This window comes from Hemiscyllium ocellatum, chromosome 43 (assembly GCF_020745735.1).
Source record: "Hemiscyllium ocellatum isolate sHemOce1 chromosome 43, sHemOce1.pat.X.cur, whole genome shotgun sequence".
In the NCBI taxonomy this organism is placed as follows: domain Eukaryota; kingdom Metazoa; phylum Chordata; class Chondrichthyes; order Orectolobiformes; family Hemiscylliidae; genus Hemiscyllium; species Hemiscyllium ocellatum.
Window position 1 is genome coordinate 26,337,322 of NC_083443.1, and position 22,188 is coordinate 26,359,509.

Sequence of the window (22,188 nt, forward strand, 5' to 3'; positions counted from 1 at the left end):
TTCTTCAGGACTCTGAATTTTCCACCTCCTGATGCTGCCTGACCTGCTGTGTTCTTTCAGCCTCCTGTCTGTCTATTTTGAATTCCAGCATCTGTAGTTTTATTTTATCTCTAACATCATCAAAGTCCCCCCCACACCCAACCTTCTAATGCTCTCTTCCAACTTCTTCCATTAGGCAGGAGATACAAAAGCTTGAACATGTGCACCAGCAGGTTCAAGAACAACTTCTTCCCCACTGCTATTAGTCTGCTGAATGGACCTCTCTTATGTCACATCTAATATTGATCTGGCTTTTGTGCACTTCCTGTGCAGCCATAACCTTGTATGCTTCGCTCTGTCTAAATGCCCCTATGATCTGTATGTCCTTGTATGTTTATGATCTGCTTGTACCTTTTCGCAAAACAAAACTTGCCACCATCCTTGAATATGTGTGACAACAATAAATCAAATCCCTCTGATACAGCAGCTTAGTGAAGCCAAATTGCTTCCGCTCTGTGTTAGCCAGCTTGGGTTGGCATGCACACCACTAATTCTGGTTTCATCCCAATGTTTGAAACTCTTGCATTGAAATTATTCTGGGTGGAAGCATTTTCCCAGTTAGCTTCAGTGGGTGGAATGTATGTTTACTTTTCACTGCCTACATATATCCCACACTTGTAAAGAACCAGTCATCTTTACTAAGAGATGCAAGCTTCCAAAATTAATTTCAAGATGTATTTAATGTTCTAGAGTGAGCAGGACCCCTGTAGAATACACATAGTATGGAACTAGAGTAGCATTCCTCAGCCTTGAGATTGTTTTAGTTTAAGTTATTGAGATATGAGTTAGTTTTGGGAATGTTGTGAGTGAAAATTTAAATTAAAATGTTTAGAAATTCATATTTACTGGTGGTATGTTGGTTCTTTAACAATCTAATGATTGAACAGTCTGAAGTATAATCCTGAATCTGTTACCCTGAATGTTTATTCTGGAAAACACTGCCTGATCTAAAAAGAACACTCTAGCTACCATATTTCAGATGCGAGGAAATCGTATTATTCAGTTTGGCTGTCTTCCATTCTCATTGCAAGACTTTTTAATCTGCATTTAGAAAACATATTTATTTTCAAAAATGTCATTGTGCTTGTTAGAGTCAAATTTGAGGGAAAGGGGCACACATTGATAGATGAGTGATTATTTAAGGGTTAGTTAGGGAGGAGAGTGAGTTTTAAAATCATTGAGAAAAAGTTGCACCTTGATTATTTTAACTCTCTCTCAGTCGTGCATGAATGAAATCTCTGGGGAGAATATTAGGGATCACAGTTCCAAAGGTGCTTACTTTCACCTGTGGCTTCTACTGGTTTCCTAACACGTCTAAATGGCCTTATTAAAATGTTGATGAACCGTTTCAAAGGGTTTTCTATCTAAGTTTGAGTTAATTCCATAAAGGCAATACAAGAGCTGGCGCTCCACCTTTTTGAGCATGCAGAGTCTGACAAAATAAATTGACGCATCTTATTGTTTACAGAGGCCACCTACTGGAAGACTTATGGTAATGGACATTCCGTTTAATAGATTCGACGGAAGATAATGAACAGTTTGCTTTCAAAGTGCACACAGAATAAGGAAATGATTCATCACCCCCCCAGTGAGGGAGAGAGTATAAGCTGGTGATTAACTATTTGATATCTGGAAAGATTATCTTTTTCCATTGAAGCCATTTTTGGTTTGTTCTGGGAGCAGGCACCTGAGGACCAACGTGACTCATTCAGCAATTGAAGTTCAACTAGGTTAGTGGAACCAGAGGCAAGAACAGGGTAGTGAGAGCATTTATTTGTTTTTTTTTGTTGTAATGTCATAGAATCATAGTATTGTTACAGCGCAGAAGGCCCTTTGTGTCTTTACTAACTCTCTGAACAAGGATCATAGTTCCGTTCGCCTCACTTTTCTCTATAACCTTGTAGATTGTTAATATTTAAATAATCATCTGCTATCTTCTTGAATATCTTAATTGTACCTGTCTCCACCACACTCCAAGGCAGTGCATTCCACACCCGAGCCTCTTAGGATCATAAAGATGTACAGGGAAACAGACCCTTTAGTCTGACTCGTCCATACCGACCAGACATGCTAACATAATCTAGTCCCATTTGCCAGTTTGTGGCCCATATTCCTCTGAGCCCTTCCTATTCATATACCCATCCAAATGCTTTTTAATTGTTGTGATTGTACCAGCCTCCAGCGCTTCCTCTGGCAGCTCATTCCATACACATACCACCCCTTGCATGAAAAAGATGCCCCTTAGGTCCCTCTTAAATTTTTCCCCTCTCACCTTAAACCTATGCCCTCTAGTTCTGGACTCCCCCACCCTGAGGAAAATACCTTGTCTATTTATCCTATCCATGCCCCTCATGATTTTATAAACCTCTATAAGGTCACCCCTTAGCATCTGACACTCTGGGGAAAACAGCCCCAACCTATTCAGCATTCTCCTATTGCTCAAACCCTGCAACCCTGGCAAGATCCTTGTAAGTCTTTTCTGAACCCTTTCAAGTTTCACAACAAGTTGCTGTATGAAAATGATTTTTTTCTCACATCCCATTTGTTTCTTTGCAAAATTGTTTTGCATCTCAGCCCTCTCGTTCTTGATCCTTTTTATGGTGGGAATGGCTTCTCCCGGTCTGTTCTGTATTTCGAAACTCTATCAAATCATATCTTAGTTTTATCTTCCTCCTCTTCAAAGGAAACCGTCCTAACTTACAGAATCACAGATTCATTCTCTCTAATCTTTCCTCATAACTAAAATTTCTTGTAAAACTCTTTCTCACTCTCTGCAAAGTGTTCACATCCTTCCTAAAGTGTAACGCCCAGTAGTGGACACAAAACTCTGGCTGAAGTTGAATCAGTGTTTTATTTTTACATAGTTCAGGACCTCCTTGCTGTTGTACTGTAAAGTCTAAATTACCATATGCTTGATTAACTGTTCAATCTACCTGCCCTGCAGCGGCCAGCTCTCTCTTGCTCCTGTGCGCACTGTGTTTAGGGCCTTGCTGTTTATTTTATCCTGTATTTCCATGTTCTTTCTGCTGGATGTATCACCTCACACTTCTCCACATTGAACTTCATTTGCCACCTGTCTGCCCACTCCACCAACCTGTTACTTTATTTTGTAGTTTTGCACAATTTACAGCAAACATTATCATGCTTCTATCTGACACTGATTTTTTTCCACCTCGACTTGACCATACCCCATTCCGAAAACTAGCTCCCAGTTTTCTGGGTGTTCCATTGCCGTCCTTCCCTAAGATAGGAATCTTAAACTGAATACGCTGTGAGATTGAAGCATCTAATTTTGATTTTGCACACCCTAGTGTTCTATTTTCTCTGATCAGAAGATCTGCAACTGTTCTCAATGATACTTAACATCTTTCTTTTTGTACTTGAAGTGTGGAAAAGCGACATTTATTCTAACTTGCCTCCAGGAGCTGTGAATGATCCAGTGCAGATCTTATGGTGAGGCTGCTCCCCAATACAGAGGAACTTCGATTATTGAATTTTGGATTACCTGGCATGATCGCAAGGACCTGATGGTTAGCTAAACTGTGTTATCCAGCATTTGATTATCTGAACAAATTCCTCCCCGCCCATGTCATTCGGATAGCCAAGGTTCCTCTTGCTTGAAAAACAAATTAAAATTGTCGAGTCCACCTTTGCTGAGGAGATGACAGAACTGTGGAGCTCCACAGTGTGAGCTTAATGAACAGCAGTGGTGGATGGCCGTCTGAACACTGCTGCACAGGTAGGGTATGCAGACCCTGAATCCGGTGCACAGTTCTGGATGATGCTATGCTACTTCATTGTTGGTGCAGCTGCACCCATCATTGCAAGTACTGCATGTTGTCTGCTTTGCTCCTTACAGATGTTGGGTACACTTTGTGTGCTCAAAAACAGAGTCTTGTGAATAACTAAAAAAAATTAGTTCAGGACTGATTTAAGAGCTAGATGGAGTGAGACCTGCTAAGTGTTTGGTCTTTTTGCAAGTGGATAGCGCTGCTTCGGTTGCCCACTCAGGTTTATATTGCTGAAGCGGTAAATGCTAGCCAATGTTAGCCATGGGCATCACGTGACTCAGTGGTTAGCACTGCTGCCTCACAGTGCCAGGTCCTTGGTGCGATTCCAGCCTCGGGCGACTGTCTATGGGGAGTTTGCTCATTCTCCCCGTGCCTGCATGGGTTTTCTCCAGGTGCTTTGGTTTCCTCCCACAGTCCAAAGACGTGCAGGTTAGGTGGATTGGCCATGGTACATTGCCCATAGTGTCCAGGGATATGCAGTCAGCTGGGTTAGCCATGGGAAATGCAGGGTTACAGAGCTAGGGTGGGATGTTGTTCAAAGGGTTGGTGTGGACTCAATGGGCCAAGTGACCTGTTTCCACGATGTAGGGATTCTCTGATTCTGCGGGTAGCATATGTGGGTATAAGTCAGACAGTCATTACTTTCAAGTCCCACGTAAAAGACTTAAGCACAGTTGCCAGTGCAATACCATGGGAGATAACTTTGTTTAAGATGCTGTTTCTTCATACAACAAAAGCCCCTTTCTTTCCCTCAGATGGTCATAGAAGACCCTATGACACTATTTAAAGAAGAGTGGTTGGGTTCCCTCAGTGGTCTTATCAATATTTAATCTTTAATCAACGTCACTAAAACGGGTTCTCACATTTTGCAGTTAGAGTTGCTGTGCTTGAATTGGTTGTGACATTTCCAAAGGTACAACTGTGCGCGGATTTCAAACACTGCTTCGTTGGCTAGAAAGCACTTTGAGGAGGTGCAAGGCACTATATAAATGGAGTTACTATTGATGAGCTTAGAAGTCAATTAGATTGGTGAGAACTGACTCTATTTGGGAGTCCATCTTTCTATCGATAATTCCCTGACCCACCAGGTAACCAGGTTGTGTTAAGATAGTGGCCACAGGTCATCCATGCGACTGCAAAATGAGCTATCTAAATAAAGAACTGAATAGTCAAGGGTGGTTGTGGCTGTCTTTAGCGATATTGGTCAAAGATCATTGTGTTGGATGCATGAGACCCTCATGCACATTTTGCTTTTCACGACTAACAAGGCTCTGCTGTTGATTGTTATAATTAGACACTGCCATCTTGGGTTAGAGGAGAGAATAGGGAATGAATAACTATTCCTGTTTGTCTTTGGTTGACTTGTACTGAAACATGCATGTCAGGATATGATCCTGTCTATAGTCTATTGAAGCTGAAAATGTGTTGCTGGAAAAGCGCAGCAGGTCAGACAGCATCCAAGGAACAGGAAATTCGACGTTTCGGGCATAAGCCCTTCATCATTCCTGATGAAGGGCTTATGCCTGAAACGTCGAATTTCCTGTTCCTTGGATGCTGCCTGACCTGCTGTGCTTTTCCAGCAACACATTTTCAGCTCTGATACTCCAGCATCTACAGACCTCACTTTCTCCTCGAAGATTATAGTCTATTGAAGACTGTTTTGTGCACCTTGTCCACTTGAGGCTACCATATGTACATGTACCAGCAGAGATTGTCTCTTAGGCAGGATAATAATGGGTCCATTTTTAACAACTGGTTCAGTTCTCATTCTAAATGTCCCTTGCTGAATATAGAAATTGTTTCTGTCCTGAGAGCTTCACACTTTCCAGCTCACGTAGCCAATGGTGGCCTCATGAAGATGTTAAGACTGGACACTCAAAACCTACTCAAAGAAGTAGATTTCAAGGAATATCTGGAAGGAAGAGGAACGAGAAGATGAGGCTTTATTGGCAGGCCCTGAGTGATGGACACTTTGCTAGAGTAGTTAAGCTCCCAACTCTCACAGGGTTGTCGAGCTGTAAGAAATCAGAGACAGAGCAGTGAGCAACTTTGGGTCCCTCCTCTCAGGAAAAAATGTACTGCATTGGAGGGAATCTTAGCTGAAACCAGATATGGAAGGACTGTCTTATAAGGGGAGGTTGAGTAGGTTGGGCCTGTACTCTTTGGAATTTAAAAGAATGAAGGGTGACCTTATTGATTCTTAGAGGACTTGGTAGAGTAGATGCGGAAACGTTGTTTCTTCTTATAGGAGAGTATAGGACCAGAAAGCACAATCTCAGAACAAGAAGTAAACACAAAGCTGGACCAACAAATGACAATGAGAAGAGGGTCCATTAATACAGGACTGAAGGGGTTATATCTGAATGCACGCAGTATAAGGAATAAGGTAAATGAGCATTTTGACGCAGGTCAAAATTGGCAAGTATGATGTGGTGGGCATCACGGAGACATGGCTGCAAGGGCATCAGGATTGGGAGACAGACGTTTTTGATCAAGGATGACAGGGAAATGGCAAGAAAGTAGAGTTGAGTATCAGATCAGCCGTGATCTCATTGATTGGCAGAACAGACTTGATGGGCTGAATGGCCTACTTCTGCTTTAGCACCTTAGGGGCTGCACAAGGCATGATGGGAGGGAACCTGAAAACAAGAAAGCGCAGTTCAAAATGGAGGCACTGCCAGCCTGGAAACTGGTGAAGGTCAGCAAGCAGATAGGTGATGGATAGTATGAGGGAGGATCGGTGCAGCGGTGCTTTTACTGCACTCAAATAACCAGGTTCAAAGAGCAATAGGATAGGTTCCAGACAAATCTCCTCACTAACTTTATTCCGCTATGATTACAAAATCATTGCATTCCCAGCAAAGTAATATATATTTAGCCCCCAGGTCGTCTTTGACCTGAAGTTTGAAAGTAATTTATATCTGGAAAATAACAGGTGCTATTGAAGAACATGCCACAAGGGAGTGCAGATTTCTCAGCACCCGTCACTGCTGACGGCTGCACAAAACATGTCCCCTGGTGTCCCCTGGTGAGACAGATGGCCTTCATTATAATTGCAGTGAGGAGCATATTTCTTCCAAAACACAACACAGTAGCTGATTTGGCTGCCCGTTGATGTGATGTACTGTGTGTGAAGCCCTTCAAATCAGCCAGACAGCCACAGACGCACTTAGCCGCAAGCTCTGCTCACCTTCTGTCCAAAGCGTTTTACGTCTCATAGGTGTATTTGGCCTCTGTCCAACAAGAAGTACCACAAATCATTTCAGAGATGCTTAAGCAGGATGGGACACCATTTACAGCTAAGAGCGACATCCTATTTAGATTAGATTAGATTAGATTAGATTAGACTTACAGTGTGGAAACAGGCCCTTCGGCCCAACAAGTCCACACCGACCCGCCAAAGTGCAACCCACCCATACCCCTACATTTACCCCTTCACCTAACACAACAGGCAATTTAGCATGGCCAATTCACCTGACCCGCACATCTTTGGACTGTGGGAGGAAACCGGAGCACCCGGAGGAAACCCACGCAGACACGGGGAGAACGTGCAAACTCCACACAGTCAGTCGCCTGAGTCGGGAATTGAACCCGGGTCTCAGGCGCTGTGAGGCAGCAGTGCTAACCACTGTGCCACCGTGCCGCCCTATTGCAGGCCACCTTTCCAAAATTGTTTATAGGGCTAACAACACCATTTTGAAAGATTAATGTCAGGGGAAATGTAGTCATGAAGATGCTGTTTTGGAGCAGGAATGTGGCTAAGTTAGACATTAGGGTACTTCTGTAAGGCATAAGTGTTTGGTACTGAAGGAAAAGCAACTGCATGGACATATTCTTTGCCATCTTTTCAGTAAATATTTGTCTGCAGTAAACATGTGCAGAATCTTTAAATATCTTTAAGACAGAGACAAGTAGAATTTTGATGGGGGGTATGCAGGAAAATGGAGCTGAGCTTGATATCAGATCAGCTTCGACCTGGTTGAGCAGGCTGAGGGGCCTAGTGTTGTTCCTTGTTTGTATGTTCATAAATTCTGGATTAGTGGTGCTGGAAGAGTGCAGCAGTTCAGGCAACATCCGAGGCAGCATTTCCAGCATCTGCAGTCATTGTTTTTACCTGTATGTTCATAAACCTGACCAGTTGCAGCCTTCATCAATGTATGTTGACACTCAATGCTGTACCTCGCACTTCTGACTGCTGTCTGATGATTTCTCCTGGTGAATGTGTGTCTGTGTTCATAGGATCACAGAATCCCTACAGTATGGAATCAGTCCATTTGAGCCATTGAGTCCACACTGACCATCTGAAGAGCATCCCATCCCATTCTCCTACCCTGTCGCTGTAACCCTGCATTTCCCATGGCCAATCCACCTTGCCTGCATATCCCTGGACACCATGGGGCAATTTAGCATGGCCAATCCACCTTGCCTGCATATCCCTGGACACCATGGGGCAATTTAGCATGGACAATCCACCTTTCTTGTATATTCCTGGATACTATGGGGAATTTAGAATGGCCAGTCCACCTTACCTGCACACCTTTGGCCTGTGGGAGGAAACTAGAGCCCCTGGAGAAAACCCACATCGACACCGGAAGAATGTGCAAACTCTACATAGACAGTCGCCCAAGGGTGGAGTCGAACCCGGGCCCATGGCACTGTGAAGCAGCAATGCTAACCGCTGAGCCACTGTGCTGCCTGTGTTGGTGAACGAGGAGTTGAAGCTGCCATTTTGATGTTTCTCCACCCAGCTAACAGTCGAAAGACATTCCTGGTCAAGGCTAATATGAAGATGTTGACTGATTGGGTAAGAGCAGCTGATGCATACCACTATTCAAATGCCAGGAAGTGCAATGGAGATGAAGACTTTGGGACGGACAGCCTACTCATTACAGAGGGTTTTCTTAACCATGAAAATGTAGTTATGTCTTTTTCTCTTCTGGCTGTTCTTGGCTCCTCACATCTTTACCAGTGCGTCACATAGTCTACCCACAGATCATGTACATGTGAAAAAACTATGGAAACTTTCAAAGCAAGCGTCAAAGCCATTGAAAAGCCATGGAATTTTATGAATCGCAGGGATGAGACATCCCAGATTCCAGTTGGAATTCCAACCTTTTCCAAAGTTTTCCCGACATCTGCCTCTCTGTCTCTCCACAATTGTTTGCTTCCCTTCCTGTAGTAGTACAGGTAAATCAGCTGATAACCCCATAAACACCTTTCACCTTAATGCTGAAATTGTCCAAAACGACGACATACGTTAGTGTGAAATTGAAATTATTGTGTTGCTGACACACCATTCCAAGCTCATGTAATGCACCAGAGCTCAGGGCGCATTGAAAAAAAAATTACAAAATATTTTGATTTGGCTGTGAAAAAGTTATGTAGTTTTATTATACAGGGACCATGCATACCAAAACAACCCGTATGTACTGAACATTTGAAACTGTTCTTTACCAGCGATTTTTATTTTATTCATGGTATGTGGGTGTTGTTGGCCAGGGCAGCATTTATTCCCCATCCCTAATTGCTCAGAGGACAGTTAAGAGTCGGCCGCATTGCTGTGGGTCTGGAATCACATGTCAGTGAGACCAGGTAAGGACGGCAGTTTTCTTCCCAAAAGGACATTACGGAACCTGATGGTTTTCCAACTGGCCATTATTAGAAGGTCTTTTCCCTGGGGTGGGCATGTCCAAAACTAGAGGGCATAGTTTTGAGGTGAGAGGAGAAATGTTAGAAGGGACTAAGATGCAACATTTTCATGCAGAGGGTGCCAGAGGAAGTGATGGAGACTAATACAATTACTATATTTAAAAGGCACCTGGATGGGTATATGAATAGGAAGGATTTCGAGGGATATGGGCCAAATGCTGGCAAATGGGACCAGGTCAGATTGGGGTGTCTGGTTGACGTGAACAAGTTGAATCAAAGAGTCTGTTTCTGTGCTGTGTGACACTTAATTCCAGGTATTTTTCCATTGTATTCAAGTTCTACCATCTGCCATGGCAGGATTTAATCCCAAATTTGCAGAATATGAGCTGGGTCTCGAGATTAATTATCTAGCAATGATATTACAAGGCCATTGCCTCCATCTATAATAAAACAAATGATGTTTGGTTCTCTGAATGTGCTGGTTAGATCAAAGATCTTTCCCATCCAAACTTGTAGTCAAAGTGATAATTGGCTTTCTCCTTGAGGTGTTATTGTCCCTATAGTGACAGTGAAATATATACAGTGCCTTGAGCGTTATAAACTGTCCCAAAGGTGCTTATATAGGCCATTACAAATTGTAGATAAAAATCACACAACAACAGCTTATAGTCCACCAGGTTTAATTGGAAGCACTAGCTTTCGGAGCGCTGCTCCTTCAGATGGTTGTGGAGTACGACTATAAGATGCAGAATTTATAACAAAAGAATACAGTGTCATGTAACTGTAATGATATATTAAACAAACCTAAATTATTAAATTTTTCATCTTTTAGAATGGGTTGCAGGTTTCGGTTCGTTACTATGTAAATCCCAGAACTCCTTTTAAGTCACATTCTGGAGATAACTTAAGGTTTTATGAAAATACATGACATCTCAGCTTAGACAATGCAATGTGTGAGGTTAGAGCCCGTCCAATGCCAGCTCCTCCACATCAGATTATAATGAGACGTTGAAACATGGCGATATTTGGCAGATGATTCAAGGTTTGATTTAAACCACTAGCTTTCAAGAGCATGTTCAGGGAAGAAATAAAGACAGAGAGTCAGTGAGGTTGAGGGAGAGGGTCAAGAGCTTGGGGCCCAGATAACTAGAGGCAGGCTCGGAAATGTCTCTGAGGTGGGCAGATTAGGGTGATTGGACCTTTAACACCCAGGAGGACCCAGACCCCAGGGAGGGTGTTGCCCTTTGAATTGGTGAAAGTGGCACTGTGTCGGTGGAAAGGTTGGAGAGGCATGGCAGGGGGACGCACACAATAAAATTACCACAGAGAAACAATGCTGTGGGGGGGGCACACATTGTTATTTATACAGCCCCCCCACCACCAAATACAATGTTTCTGGCCGCAGAATGATTTGAAATCTTGACACTCAGGAGGCCAGGTATAGAGGAGTGCAGGGATCTTGGAGAGTTGTGGGGCTGGAGAGGGATTACAGAAACAGGGAGAGGTGAGCCAATGGAGAGACTTGGAAAGACAAAGATGCTAATTTTAAAATGAAGGGGTACTTGATCAAGAGCCAATGTATGTCAATGAGGGTGAAGGGGGAGGAGGACTTACTACAACTAAAAGCATGGGCACTAGAGTTTTGGATAACTTCAGGTTTATTAGAAAATGAGAGACCAAATCGTTGGACTAATACATCGGAATAGATATAGTCATAGAGATGTACAGTATGGAAACAGACCCTTCATTCCAACTCATCCATGCTGACCAGCTATCCTAAACTAATATAGTACCATTTGTCAGCATTTGACCCATATCCCTTTTACATTTAGAAGATGATAAAGATACAGATGAAGGTTTCCACAGCTGGTGAGCTGACGCAGAGGCAAAGGCAGCTGTATTCATAGTGACTGATTTGTTCTCCACTGCAGCCAGGGGGCATTAAATGTGAACCATGCAGTGAGAGACCAGATTCATATGCAGGTAAATAGCTAGAAATGGCAATTTCCCTTCCTGAAGGACATTAGCAAAGCACTCTGGTTATATGACAATGTTGTAGTTCTCATGCTAATAGCTCCTTTGCCAGTCCAATTTAATGAATTTAATTTTGGAACTAAGATTTGACCTCATGACCTTTGGATTGCTAGTCCATTACCATGATTACTACGCTGCTATAACCTGTTTCTGAACCAGATCAAGTACAGTGAGATTAATGTTAGTAGGATTACTTTTGTACTGGTGAGCCCTCAGCCTTTGGCATGTATTTTGCAATAAAATGGATACTGCAGCCTTGACATGGTGTGCCTGTAAATCTTTCTCATTTGATCAATTTTCAGGAGGTACCTGAATCATCCATTTCCACTGATGACATTTGCCGTTTGTGCTGACATAGACTGAACAAGCCCTGCAACGACCCATTTGTTAATTCATGTCTTTATATTTTAAAGAAATTTCACTCCTCTCTCTGGGCTTTTGGTGTGTAATTCTCTCTCTCGTTTCTTTGACCTGCAGATCACCAGAAACTTGAGCGTGAAGCAAGAATCTGTAGGCTGCTGAAGCATCCCAATATCGGTACGTCATTTCGAAAGACCATGGTGCTCTGTTGTTTCATTAAGAGTGGTCGGGAGTGGGGTTGGAGTCAGGATGTGGGATTCATGGAGTATAAAGGAAGGGAGGGTACTCAATATTGCTTTGTTGTGGATCCCAGGAGGCCACTCTCATGTGTCCCTGTGATCATGGCAGCCTGTATTTACTCTTAGTCTGGATGAGCTCTTTCTTCCTATGTGTCGATTATGTTTTGACCCTTTTCTTCCTTCAACTTTCTGACCGCATCATGTACATTGACTAACACACACACAGGCACACACTTGCAAAAGTGCACATACATGTACACAGACACAAAGATGCATACAAACACACAAATTCACATGGACAGATGCACACAAATACATGTACAAAAGACATGCAGACATAAGTACATGTACAAGATATTGATGAGTTCACATTGAGGCCCAACCACATCACGCATGCTGACTGACACACACCGGTACATGTTCGCGCACACACACACAGGCACACACTTGCCTAGATGCGCACACATGTACACAGACACAAAGATGCATACAGGCAAACACCCAAATTCACATGGATAGATGCACACAAATACATGTACAAAGGACATGCAGACATTAGCACATATATAAGACATTGCTGAGGCCACATTTGGAGTACTACATGCAATTCTGGTCACCTTGCTATAGGAAGGATGTTATTCAACTGGAAAGAGTGCAAAAAAGATTCACAAGGAAGTTATCAAGACTGGAAGATTTGAGTTATAAGGAGAGGCTGGACCTTTTTACCCTGAAGCAAAGGAGACTGCTGGTGAACTTATAGTTTTATAAAATTACGAGTGGCATAGATAAGGTGAATAGCCGAGTACTTTTCCCCAGGGTAGGGAAGTTCAAAACTAGAGGGTGTAGGTTTAAGGTGAGAGGGGAAAGATTTAAAAGGGACCTGAGGGGCAATATTTTCATACACAGGTGGTGTATATATGCAACAAGCTGCTGGAGAAAGAGATAGAGTAGTTACATTTACAAAATTTAACAGGTACATGGATAGGAAAAATTAAGAGGGATATTTAAACTGATTAGATTAGATTCCCTACAGTATGGAAATGAACGCTTCAGCCCAGGAAGTCCACACCAACCCACCGAAGAGTAACTCACCCAGACCCATTCCCTTTCCCTATATTTGCCCCTGACTACGGGCTATTTAGCATGGCCAATTCACCTAACTAGCACATCTTTGGATTGTGGGAGGAAACCGGAGCACCCGGAGGAAACCCACACAGACACAGGGAGATTGTGCAAACTCCACACAGACAGGCACCCGATAGTTGGCTGGTCACATCTTGTTTGGGGAAACTGTCCCTGACATTAATTGGAGAGGCTGAAGTGGATGAGGAAATTGATATTTAAATGGGAACTCACTTCTCTTTAATCATATTCCAGGAAATACACTTTGTTACTGTTTCATTGTGTTTTCAAAAGAAGCATTGGAATAAAGCCAGCCAATGGTAGGTTTCTGAGTAGTCACAAATGTTCTTTTACTTCAACAGTGTCTGAATTTCTCTTTATTTGTCAGACTGATCTTAACACGGACAATACAAATTAATTGCTGAACTCCGAAGCCAGATTTCAACCTTGAAACAATCCATAAGTGGCACCAAGACAATCTAGTGATATACAGGTTGGGTCAAGAAGACTGTTTTAGAACATAGAACATTACAGCGTGGTATAGGTCCTTCGGCCCTTGATGTTGCACCGACCTGTGGAACCAATCTGAAGCCCATCTAACTGACACTATTCCATTTTCATCCATATGTTTATTCAATGACCATTTAAATGCCCTTAAAATTTTTACCTACCTTAAAGTTGGTGAGTCTACTACTGTTGCAGGCAGTGTGTTCCACGCCCCTACTACTCTGAGTAAAGAGACTACCTCTGACATCTGCCTTATATCTATCACCCCTCAATTTAAAGCTATGTCCCCCCTATGCTAGTTGTCACCATCCAAGGAAAAAGGCTGTCACTGTTTTAACATTTTAAAAAAAAATCTGTTGTTGCACTTTCCAGTAGTTTTTCAAGTAAACAGCTGTGCTGGGTCAGTTCCAGTTTAGCACTGTGATGAATAATTGGCCATTAGAGAAACCAAAAGAGGATCTGTTTGTCCAGGATGTTGCCTGGGTTGGAGTGTATTACCTATGTGGCGAGATTAGATAAATTTGAGTTGTTTGTTTTTGCTCAAACGAGAGACACTGAGGAGTGACCTGATAGAAGTCTATAAAATTATGAGAGGCAAAGATAGAGTAAGCATTTAGAGTCTTTTTTTTACCCCCAAGGTGAAAATGTCAAATACCATAGAGCATTGGTTTAAGGTGGGAGGTGAGAAGTTTAAAGGAGATGTACAAGGAAAGTTTTGTTTTACACAGAGGGAGGTAGGTGCCTGAATGCGCTGCAAGGGAAGATGGTAGAAGCAATGTTTAAGAGGCCTTTAAATAGACACATGGGCAGGCAGAGAATAGAGGGGTCTGTGGACCATGTATAAGCAGATGAGTTTTGGTATGAATGGCATTATGATCAGCACAGACATGATGGGCTGAAGGGCCTGTTCCTGGGTTGTAGTGTTCTATGACCTGGTAACGTTGTCCATCAGCAAACAAACCATTGCTTCAAGGAATATGAAGGCAGTTGCAGAGTTTCTTCCCTCCTTGTTATGAAGAAGAGTCATATCTGACTCAAAACATTGGCTTTTTCTCTCCACAGATTCTGCAGATATGCTGAGTTTCTTCAGCATTTTCTGTTTTATTTTCTCCCCAAGTTTTGTGAGTGTTAGTGAGGGTTATAGGTGTGAAACAGTGACAGTGAGACTGTTTCACTGTGAGGGACACAGGAAGATGTGGCTAGGGGCAGATGTGTAGGGGAAGCAAATCATTGCAAGGTCAGACTGTTGGTACCGCGGTGATCCATGTAAGTGTCCTGGAGCACGCTGGAGGAATATTGCTGGAAGATTGAGGAGAGGTGGCTGGAGAAGAAGGGAGAACTTTAAACATGCGTCAAGACAAAGAAGAGTAGTTTGCTGAGGTTCGGTGGATGCCAAATTAGTTAATGCACGAGAGTGCTAATGAAAATTGCCAAGCTAAGTCAAAGATCTTACATTTCCCTAGATAAAGAAGGTATGCTGCACTCTACTTCTCTCAAGGGTGTAAATGCATGGCCAAAATGTGGATTCTCACTCAACATCTTTTTGTTTTGCTATTTGAAATGGAACATGATATTTGAACACAGGGATGGCACAAAGATCATGAAGCAAGGTTTCTGTTTTCCACTGGCATCAGGTCACTAAAAACAGGAAAGGAAATCCAGATAAATGAGCTATTAACCCTATATACGTGGAATGACTGTGTGGGTTACATTGAGCTGAGGAATTCCTTTGTCTGACTCCTCTCTGTTCCCTATCTCCACCAAATATATTCGCGTGAGACTCCATTCAATTGTTCCAGCTGCCCTCCCTCACTCATCAGGACAACTCGCAAGAATAGCAATCTAACAGTTCAGTTGCATGAGACGAGTGTGCTGTTTGGTGAGTAAGTGGACTCTGATTGGTAGAGGCAATGCCATAGTGAATGCACCAGTTAATGGCCAGGTTCACAGTGTGGTGCACTGGAAGTGACAGAGTTCAGTACTTGGTGCTGGCATGATTCTAATTCTGTACATCCCAATGACTGTCAGATCATATACAACACACTCCATTGACCATTCTCAATCAGCCCATGCTTGCAAGCCTCAGGTATATCTGCCATTAGATGCAATTCCTCTACTGTAAATCATTCATTAAATAATCTGGACTGTGCTACAACTTACACTGGAAACCAGTTTAAGGTCATCATTTGGGCTTGCAGTGTGATGTAACTGTGCATGCTAGAAGCTAGATGGATAAGCACACAGGACCCCGATTATATCGGTGAATTTGCACAAACATTGCACCTTTTTCATAAAAGAAGACAACAGCCAATTGCTGCTGCATCCTCATGGTAACACCATGACCAATCCAAACTACCTGTCTTGCCTGAGAATGAAGATTGACAGTTAACTGTTCTTGCTGCATATCCATGGCAAAGTCAGCACATCCACTTGGTATCCTCCTCTCATTCTGTATAAAATGATGCACCATTTTTCAAGTCTACCTTTTGCGTCCTAGTCCTGATGAGTGCAAGACGAGAAGCTAGGAATTATTGGGGAGGCATCAACTTAGTGGTATTATTGCTGGACTGTTAATCCAGAGAGCCAGGTGATGTTCTGGGGATGTGGGTTTGAATTCTGCCATGGATTGATGAAATTTGAATTCATTGAAAATCTAGAATTAAGAATCTAACGATGACCATGAAGTTGTTGTTGATTGTTGAGAAAACCCATCTGGTTTATAATGCCCTTTAGGGAAGGAAGCTGCCATCCTTACCTGGTCTGGACTATATGTGACTCCAGACCCACAGCAATGTGGTTGACTCTTAACTGCCCTCTGGACAACTAGAAATAGGCAATAAATGCTGCCCTAGCCAGAGATGCCCACTTCCCTTTAATGAATTAAAGAAAAGACTACTTTCAGCAATGATATTTCAAAAACAAAGTGCAAATTATTATTTGCATAATGTTGAAAGTCTGAGAACGCCAAATAACTTCACATTGAAGGGAAAACTCTCAGTTTGGCATTTTGAAGAATATGAAGCATTGAAATGGCAAGTGCAAGTAAAGCAATGAATGGCACCCCTTGATAAACTGCCACAGTTTACGGGTTTCATTCGGAATAAAAGGTTCTTCTGAAGATTGGCAACTTCATTCTAAAATAAAACTCAAAATTTTATTGAAGAAAGGAGACTGTAATTTTAATAATGAACTAGTGGTCATGAACTGATTTAAAATGCAGTCTGATAAAATGCCTAATAGTTCCAGCTGCCAACTGCAAAATGCTTTTGGGATTTTGCTTCATGTTTGGCCTTTCATTCTGGCATAGTAAAAAGGCCGCACACAAGGAACCATGCTGGGCAGTACGCTAGGAAAGTTATGAGCAGATTTCCAAAGCATTCCCCCTCCTTTCTATCTCGATCACATCTATAGATCTTCTCAAAGGATGAGTTTAATTTCACAAAAAATATGAAATAAAGGTATTTGTCATGGTTGTTTTATGAGGGAATTTACAATGAAGCCCAACAGTGGGATTAAAATCAACGTAAATTCTGCAGAAGAAAGGAATGGATGTATAAGAGTGATCCTTTGGCAGACTTTGTAATCTAGGTATCTGTTTGGACTAAAGCTTGGCTAACTTCAAACAGTGTGCACATTTCAACATGCGCTGCATTCCCTTGGTTTATTGTAGAATTAATTAGTGTTGTTGCTTACTTTCTGTTTGCTTGATGAATCGGGGGCTGTTGTCTGCAATTGATTGGTAATGTCACTGAACTAGTATTCCTAAGGTCCTAGACTAATTCTCTGAGAACATAGCAGCAGGTGAAGCTTGAATTTAATTCATTAATTCTGGAATTGAAAGTAGTCAAAGTCAGCATGGCAAAGCAATTTGATGGTGTTGAATCTCAACTGGTTCATTAATAAAGGAAATCTGCCATCCTTACCTGGTCTGGCCTACATTGTGACTCCAGACTCCATAGCAGTGACTCTTAAACACCTTCTCAAATGGCCTAAGTGCAGTTAAGGAGGGAAATTAATTTGGTGGTTATGCCCACACCCCATGGAACGGTTAGGTAATAATGAGCAAGTGTAATAAATATTGTGGCATTGGAGTTCATCCCTTCACACTACCATCATTTAGATTGAATTTGTGATTTTGTTTTGTGCAGCAAGGTGTATTGGCAAGTAGTTTTGGCAACTCTGCTTCACATAAATTGGATGAACTGATAATTCTGTGATAACAAGTGATCTGCAAAGTTATTTTAGACCAACCTGTTCAGATGTAGAATCACATAATCTCTACAATATGGAAAGAGCCATTGAGTATGCACCAATCCTTCAAAGAGCATCCCACTCTCTCCCTGTAACTCTACATTTACTATGGCTGATCCACCTAGCCTGCACATTCCTAGACACTATGGGAAATTTGGCATGGCCAATCCACCTGAACTTGCACATCTTTGGACTGTGGGAGGAAATTAGAGCACGCAGAGGAAACCTACACAGACACGGGGAGAAAGTGCAAACTCCACACAGACAGTCGCCCGAGGCTGGGTCCCTGTCACTGTGAGGCAGCAATGCCAACCACTGAGCCGCTGTGTTGCCCATGTTATGAAACACCTTGGAGGTGGTTGGGACTTGAGCCCAGGTCTTCTGGTCCAGAGGTAGGGACACCACAACTGCATCACAAGAGCCCTCGTGGATTAAATAACCTCATGGCGTTAACAGATAAATAACCTATTCTCCATCTCTGTACTTCACTGTGATAGCTGATTACATGTGACAAACTGTTTACCATTGCGGTTCCTAATTAACTTTGACAGCTATATTGTGTTTGACAGACTGTGTTTAGCATGTCGACAAGCACCCAACTCGCTCCAGAAACTCCACCAACTCTGTGACCAAAGTAAAAGAGAGCCAGGGCTAGCTGTGGATATTGTTGAGCAGTGAAGAAAAAGCCAGAGCATTTAACACAGCCACAGCTTGACCCTTGGAACAGTTTGAGTTCTGAGCCTGGTCTAATGAGTCACCATAAATCATCAGTGCTTTTCCTGCCTTAGTGAAAATTAGTTACGAGATGTGTGCAGGCAATGAGCTTTAATGTTGCGGTGAGCTGCATTTAGTCACTGCTAATGAACAGCCACAAGCTGTAGCAGTTCTCTAAGCCGGGAGGTTTTGAGCAGCTGATGATATTGGATTCATTTCTAGTTTTGAGAGCAGCTTTCTGGTTGCTTCTCGAAATTCTCTCAGCAAAGGTTGGACTGATGTATATTGGAAAACAGATCAATAAGAGCTGATGCTAAGTCATCTGCTCTGAATCCTGAAGAATTGTAATTGCTTTGGTCTAGATACTGCCCAATAATTCACATTGCGCTGCCTTCAATTTTCAGAAACTGCTGCCTAGAAATTACTATTGGTGAGCAAATGCTTAACACGTTCAGTCCAGATTTATTTTGCTTCTGCTGTTTCCACTCAGGCATTAACCTGTTTACTTCAACCGGGCTAATAGCTTTGTAAAGGTCAAGGACAGCAGAATGTCATAAGAGCACATTAAGCTTCTATTTGCAATAGTATTTTCTAATTTTCGATATATTTATGGATATACTAAAAATGAAGAACAGATGCTTGAGACCTGAAACAAAAACAAAAATTGCTGAAGAAACTCAGCAGGTCTGGCAACATCCATGGAAAGAAAGCAGAGTTGATGTTTCGAGTCCAGTTCTTCAGAATTATTTAGGGATAGTTTAAGTTGAATTTAGTAATTCTAGTGAACTTAATAACAGAAAGAAATGACTACGCGAGTCATACATTCATAAGCATGGAAACAGGCCCTTCAGTTCAGCTCATCCTGGCTGACCAGTTATCTGAAACTCTCCAAAGTTGCTGCCAGATCTGCTAAGTTTCTCCAGCAATTTCTACAAAAGAGTGCTTTTAACTTGGCACCTGCAAATGCAGCCTCACCCAGTTATAGGGTATATGATATAGTGACATATACTTGCTGGATCAATCATTATACAGTCCAACTGGGGTAACATATGCAGGACTGAATAATCATCTCTACAGAAAACCCATCCTGTATGTTTAATACATCAAACTTGTACTCGTTGCATTCCTAATGTCTCTTTTAAAATACTGGATCATTCCATTTGTTTTTCCACAAGTTCTTGAGAAGTTTAAGGCTTTCCTAAAGACTGGGCTCCAGCTGCTTTGGAAAAGAGTTTGGACGGAGTAGGTGACGAGAAGGATTCTTGGAAAGCATTGACATTTTTTAATATAGTCTGGTTAGGTGTAGGGGCAGATCAGACACAGTGGTGTTTTCAATTGAATGTTTACATTTACTGATTCAGCGGTGGTTCTGCCAATCATTGAGGTCGTTCGAGTTTAGGCTTTTATGGGCACTAATCCAGGAGCAGTCCTTAAGCACCCAGACTGTCTGTCTATAGTCATTGTGCACGTCTGTGCATGTAATCCTCAGAATGATGAATAGACAGGTGCTTTGCCTGATCAGCACTGTCAATACTACAGGTTGTACCTCTATAACCTAGCAGGTTCAGGACCAGAGACATCATGGGAGGACATGAATAGGAGCTTTTGACCAAGACTGAAAAGCACAATACAACATAAAATGTGATGAAATGACCACTTTATCTACCAGTACAATTCCAGCTGCTTTGTCACTGCTGCAATCTTCATGCTGCTAACAATCCTTTTGCATTGTGTGAGTGCAAACTGACTGACGCTGCTGTGTGTCCTGGACCAGAGAGTGCCGGATGAGGTAGGTACAACCTGTTCCCAGTCCTCACAGACAGACATCATTTGCTTGTTGAGCAAAAAAAATTATTATTGTATTTGTTCATGGGATGTAGACCTTCCCAGCTGGGCCAACACTGTCCCTCACTGCCTTCAAAGATGCTGGTGATGGTGAGCTTTCTTGCTGAATTGCTGCAGTGCATGTAAGGTTGGGGTAGGTGCACCCACAATATTGTTAGAAATGGAGTTCAAGGATTTTGACCCAGTAACCGTGACTGTGCGGAGTTTGCACATTCTCCCTGCATGGGTTTCCTCCCAGGTGCTCAGGTTTCCTCCCACAGTCCAAAGATGTGCAGGTTAGTTGGATTGGCCATGATAAATTGCCCATGGTGTTCAGGGATGTGTAGGTCCGGTGCATTGGTCAGGGGTAAATGCAGAGTAATAGGATAGGGGAAGGGGTTGGGTGGGTTACTCTTTGGAGGGTTGTTGTGGACTTGTTGAGCCAAAGGGCCTGTTTCCACACCGTAGGGATTCTATGATTCTGGAGGGATTCTATGATATCAATATAGGAGTGGCAATATAGTTCCAAGGCAGCATGTTGGGAGTTAATGAATGGGCTGGTTTGTCCTGGATGGTGTCAAGTTTCTTGAGTGTTGTTGGAGCTGCACTCATCAAAGCAAGTGGGGAGTATTCCTCCGCCATCTTGACTTGTGCTTTGTAGGTTGTGAACAGGCTTTGGGGCATCAGGAGGTGAGTTATTTGCTGCAGGATTTTTAACTTCTGACCTGTACTTAAGGACACGGTGTTCATAAGGTTTGTTAGTTCAGTTTCTGGTCAATGGTAACCCCCCTCACCCCCGCCAAGGATCTTGATAGTGAGAGATTCTATAATAGTAATGCTACTGAATGTCATAAGAAAATGGTTCAAACACAAGGACTAGGAGCAGGAATAGGGTGTTCAGCACCTTGAGAATGTATCACCATTTAATATGATAATGGCAATCATTCTTTCTTAATGAAGGTGGCCTTTGCCGAGCTTGACTCCTAACTAACTCTTATCAACCCAAGCCTGGAAATTATCATCATATCATCTCCAATGGTTGGGAAATTGCACTTCAGATATCTTTGCACATGTACTCATTCACACAAACTTCCTTTGTTTCCAAGTGTTATAGAGGTGTTAAACCATTTAAATATCACACACAAGCATTTCAAAATGCAGGTTAGAGACAAAAGTTGGCCACTCAGCCCCTCATGTCTCCTGTTACATTCAGTAAGATCATCGGTTGATCTGATTGTTTTCCTCTAATCCACTTTCCTACCTTCTCCACTTACCCTTTGACTCCCTGATGAGTGAGATTTTGAGGGAAATCTTTTTTACCCAGAGGGTAGGGAGAGTTTGGAATGCACAGCCTGGGAGGGTGGTTGAGGTGGGAGACCTCACAATCTTCAAAACGTACTTGGATGAATGTCTGAAGTGCTGGCATACTTAAGACTATTGGACAAGTGTGGGAAAGTGAGGCACTGTAGGCAGTGGTATACTTTTAGCAGTTCAGACACGATGGGTCAATGATTCTGCGATCCTTTCAGCATTCACCTTGTCAAGACCCCTTGGTGAGTTGAAGCTAGTTTGATAAACGTTTGAAATATTTGAGTCTGATTCAAGCTATTGATGTTCACCGTCCTGGGAAGCTGTTCAAAGTGAATGGCTGACCAGTG

At 42.5% G+C, this 22,188-nt stretch overlaps 1 protein-coding gene across 1 annotated transcript in view; it reads left to right on the forward strand.

Moving 5' to 3' along the window:
* Positions 1–22,188, forward strand: part of camk2g2 (calcium/calmodulin-dependent protein kinase (CaM kinase) II gamma 2) — a 354,839-nt gene that overhangs the window by 142,239 nt on the left and 190,412 nt on the right. Inside the window, exon 3 of the mRNA XM_060854081.1 lies at positions 11,991–12,050. Within this exon, the coding sequence (XP_060710064.1) occupies positions 11,991–12,050 (60 nt within the window). The remainder of the gene's footprint in view (positions 1–11,990; positions 12,051–22,188) is intronic.